Genomic DNA, 4928 nt, shown 5'->3' on the forward strand with positions numbered 1-4928 from the left:
TAGCAGAGAAACAATGAATTCATAGCCTCCTAAACTTTCCTCTATCAAAAACTTTAAACATACTACACATATTAACAAAGTATATAAAAGTCTTAGTTAAAATATGCCACGCAGGACAAAAGATAGTTAAGTCCAGGATTAACCAGTAACCATAACTATAAGCCATAAGACCATTAGGGCCATTCAAAAAACCAAAAAACCATTCCATAGAAAACAAAGTTACTTCTTTTTGCCATGGTTCCTCATGGGGAGGAGCTTCCTTGCCCATTCTTTGGTGAGGAATTTAAAGAGGTCTTTGTAGTCCTCATCCTCCTTTCCTTTTCCTTTAAGGGTGCTTTCCTACAAGAGACAAAGAGTGGTCGTAGAGCTATGCATGACATTCAACACAAACATGGAGACATCGTGCAACTTATTCTCAATGGCATCGGTTCTGCTAGCAATTTCTTGCAAGTTCTTGATCATGTCGTCCACTTTCTTCTCCAAATCTGTCAGTTTGCCCTTCACATCCTCCTTGATGTTGCTCACTTCCTCGACCACCACCATCTTTTCAAACCCGAGAGTAGGGGACATAGAATTTGCCCGAGATTTGGGACTAGCATCTAGGTTCATGGAATTTTTAGGGCTCTCAGACACATGGGTGGAGCTCGTAGAATGAGGAGCCGAGGTGGAATGAAATGGGGCCACATTACCAGAGGGGATGGAATTCCCAACATCATGGGATGAGGAGTCCTTTAAGGGTTTCTCTTGGGGTTTGGATGCCAATCTCACAGAGCAACGAGGAGTGTTAGCTTCATCAGTAATCTCCACATCGGAGTTGATTTCCTGGATTCTCACTTTCTTGGGGGGTTTTAAATCCTTTGAGTGGCAGGCATGCTTTTTATTTTTCTTACTGGAGGAGCCAGGTTTGAGTAAACAAGGAGGGCTTATGTCAGGGTTGGTAGTGGCTATGGTCAGAGAGTGGCTTTTAGACACATTTTGGACCGAAATCATGCGGGGAGGACAGAGGGCCAAGTGGAAATTGTAAAGGTGGAGAATAAGGCCTTGGTGGAGAATAGTAAAGTCCTTGCCTTTCTTCTTGGCTTCAACGATATCTCTCACATTAGAATCCATAGAATGCAACAGAAAAAAAGGGATGGAAATAAGATCTTTATTCCTAAGATGGTTAAGGAAAAGGAGGTGATAGTAGTAGAAAATCCCATACCGTCCTTCCAGAGTGAAATACTTCATGATGATGTAGCAGACCTCATCCCAAGGTGACGAAAGATCTTTGCGGTTGAAACCGTCGACCCTCTTCACAGTATTCTCCTTGTCGCGGGAAAAATGGTTGAGGCTGGTGGTGTCCGATATGTTTCTTCGTTTCTTCCATTTTCGACCCTCCATGGACAAACCCATCGACTGAGTAATCACATCTTTGTTAACTTCAAATGAGATTCCACCCATAGTGACCCTTCTGTCCTCCCAGGAAGCCACAAACTGCTTCGACAGTCTTTCATCATTTCCTTTCATGCTCTCCATGAATTTATCGATGCCTCCTTCCGTGCACACAAACCAAACCACCGACCTGGCTTTGAATTCATCCATTTTATCAGGCTCAAGTCTCAGTCTTTCACCCCCCATGATCGTTTCCTCCGTCTTACAAGTGAAAATGAAAAACAGAGCAACGAGAATACAAAGCTGTTCAAAAGCAAAAGAAGAGTCGAGAAGCAAGCTCAACAAATTCTGGAATAAAACCATGCAATAATCATCGTGATTATTGCAAGCCGTGTTTAAAAAAATTTCCCCATCATGAAATCTATTATGCTCGTGTGAGCCATCAATCCGCCCAATGTGATTTAGTCGAGACCAGCTATTGCCTTCATCATCGCCAATGACATTCATCCGAATGATTAATTAAAAAAATACCTTTCCTGATATCGGTACTTCACCGATAGGTATTATCCTTATTTAAACCCCCTTGAGACTAATGATAAGGCCATATGCATCTACGTGGCATACCCAACCCATAATGGGCGGGTTCCCACTCCAAATTCAAAATTCAAAAATTAATGCTCTTCATCATATAACAATTAGAAAGACTCGTCATTAAGACTTAGTTTTTTCTTTCTCCAAGATCTCCTTGGTGATCACTGGCAGCAGATCAATGTTCCTTCGACACCATAAGTAGTCTTACAACCTACCAATAACAACCATAGAGTCAGCATCCGCATTCCCTTCTCTCAAAATGCGGTAGATAGTGAAACTATCAAGGTTAGCCAGAAACATTCTTGCATCCCTCAAAATAGATTCCACTTTCCAACCCACTATAGATCTACCACTGATAGCTTCCACAATTACTTTAGAATCACCTTCAATTTCCAGTTGTCTAATACCTATAGCAGTGGCCAACTTCAGACCCCATAGGAGAGCCATTCCCTCAGCTTGAGTGACAATAGGATTCTTCAGGCTACCGGCATAGGCAACAATAGTGGTCCCTTGATGATCACAAATAACTCCACCTCCTGCTTGCCAAATATTTTGTGCTGACCCATCAAAATTTAGTTTATGCCAAGAGGGACTTGGGGATAACCATTTGGTCCTTTTTCTGTTGATCTTTGAAGTGTTGTTGAAGAGCTTAAACTCTGAGGGGAGCTTCCAGTGTTCCACAATTCTCCGATCAACCGAGTTAGGAGGATTGGAGGGGGTTTTCCATCTAGTCACAGAGATATTGTCCATAAGCATTTTGAAACAGCTAGTAAAAACATTATCAAGGGAGGTTTCAACATCTATGAAGATTCTGTTATTTTTTTCTTTCCAAATACTCCAACAAATATGATGAGGGATCTGCCTCCATAGCTAAATAACCAAGGGGTGGTGGGTAGGAGGTGACCATCCATTAACAAACTGGTGAATGTTATCATGGAAAACCCATTGTATACCACATTTTCAAGGGTAATGGCCCATGAGTGCCAAGCAAAAGGGAAGTGGATAAAAAGATGATTGATAGATTCCTCCTCAGATGTACATAAGACACATCTATTGGGAAGTTGGAATCCCCTCCTCAAATTGTCCTGAGTAAAAAAAAATCATGCATAAGGGACTACCAGAATAAATTAATTTTTGGAATAAGCGGCGGGTTCCATATCTTTTTTCAGCATTCAACATCATCAATGGCTCTCAAGAGCTATCTGTAAGAAGACTTGACTGAGAACTCCCTCAACTGGGTCCCTTTCTAGATGAATTTGTCCTCATGGGGAGATAGAGGTATCCTGCACGCAAGCATGCGATCCTGGAGATCAAGGGCAGTAGGAAACAGGTTAGGTCGATCAGTAAAGACTAGGGATATGTTCTTCCATCTTCCTCTTCCCGACACAATGTAGTCAACAATATAATCACCAAAGTGAACCTTTAGTTAGTTGATTAGTTGGCAGAATCAAGTTTCAACCAGAGTTTTATCATCCAGCAAGAGTCTTCCCAGAACCTAATATTTCTACCATTTCCAATCTGCCACTTCAGTCCCTCTCTGATAACAGGTCTAAGCTTCAGGATATTGTTCCATAATTTTGACCCAGGAGGTAAGCCACCAGAACTCAAATTAAAGAAAAAATGTTCCCTTTCCAAATACTTAGCCTTGATAATGTTACACCAGTCCACCTCACCTTTAGCTAGGATCCAGCCCACTTTAGTAATTAAGGCCTTGTTCAAGGCATTTATCTTTCTGATACCAAGACCCCCCATGGTCTTGGGTAAGCAAAACAATATCCCAGTTAGCCAGAGAGAGGCGTTTCTTTTCCTCCATACTCGTCCAGAGGAAAGTTCTTTGGATCTTCTCAAGCTTGTCCCCCATAGCACCGGAAATTTTGAACAGGGAAAGGAAATACACAAGGATGCCCTTGAGGGAAGAAGCAAGGAGTTGGAGATTCCCCGCACTACTAAGGAATTTGCCCTTCCATCCAGCAAGTTTATTCTGTATTCTTTCAAGGATAGTATTCCATAATGTAGGGGTAACCTCTTTGACAATGAGGGGGAGACCCAGGTAAGTCCCAAGAAGAATAGCAGACTTACACCCAAGGATATTAAGGATTTTAGTCTGAAGGTCCAAAGGGGTGTTGAAGAAGAAGAGATTACTTTTATTATAATTGCCCTCAAGTAGAGGCATAGTCAACAAGAAAATTCTTCTAGTGTTTAGCCTCAATCATACAGGATTTACCAAAAAGAAAGGTATCATCCACAAATTGTTGAATCATAGAGGGGGGAATAGTAGAAGCTGCTTTGAACCCCTGCAGTCTTCCATTGACCATCAAATTCACCACAATCCTACCCAAAACTTCAACAATCATAATAAAAAGATAAGGGGACAGGGGATCTCCTTGTCGAATAACTTTTCCAGCTTTAAAGTGGCCCCTAGGAACCCCATTGATTAAGATGAAAAACTGAACCATAGAAACACATTCCCGTATCATATCAACAACTTTTTGATTAAGCCTTGAAGTAGACTGATCCTTGTAGAAGTGTTGGTAGGGATTTAAGAAATCATCACCTAGTATGACTAAAACCAAGGATAAAAGTCAATTATGTTTGTCATGATAAGAACAATAAGGGGTGTGATCATGATAATCATGTGGATAATATTTTTTTTATAAATGAGCTAGCTAGTTTGGTTATTGCAATTTTTTTTGCACGACTAACATATGTTTCATGATTCGTTTTAGGTAAACCATATCAATCCAAGAACTTTTCAAGTATTTTTTGATAATCTTAATTCTTCAATAGTTACTAGTGCATCTAACTCTATAAACACTTCTACCATGAATCCATATTCTACGATTACTCTTTCCCCCACTACTCATCCCCATATTTTCATGCACACCAATGTCCCACCATTCAATTTTTGTCCCTTTTTCACTTATGCTCCACCTTATAACATTAATTCTAAATGATCCTCTCCTATA

At 40.7% G+C, this 4928-nt stretch overlaps 1 protein-coding gene across 1 annotated transcript; it reads right to left on the reverse strand.

Annotated features, from left to right (window-relative positions):
* Positions 1-2166: 2166 nt before the first annotated feature.
* Positions 2167-2718, reverse strand: LOC131076016 (uncharacterized). The gene has a single exon (XM_058013026.2). It carries the CDS (start codon positions 2716-2718, stop codon positions 2167-2169), a length of 552 nt encoding a protein of 183 aa, XP_057869009.2.
* Positions 2719-4928: the final 2210 nt, after the last annotated feature.

This window comes from Cryptomeria japonica, chromosome 3 (assembly GCF_030272615.1).
Source record: "Cryptomeria japonica chromosome 3, Sugi_1.0, whole genome shotgun sequence".
Taxonomy (NCBI): domain Eukaryota; kingdom Viridiplantae; phylum Streptophyta; class Pinopsida; order Cupressales; family Cupressaceae; genus Cryptomeria; species Cryptomeria japonica.

What these genes read in the sequence shown, in the direction of transcription:
- LOC131076016 (XM_058013026.2), bottom strand. Translation starts at nt 2,718, where the DNA reads ATGCTTATGGACAATATCTCTGTGACTAGATGGAAAACCCCCTCCAAT.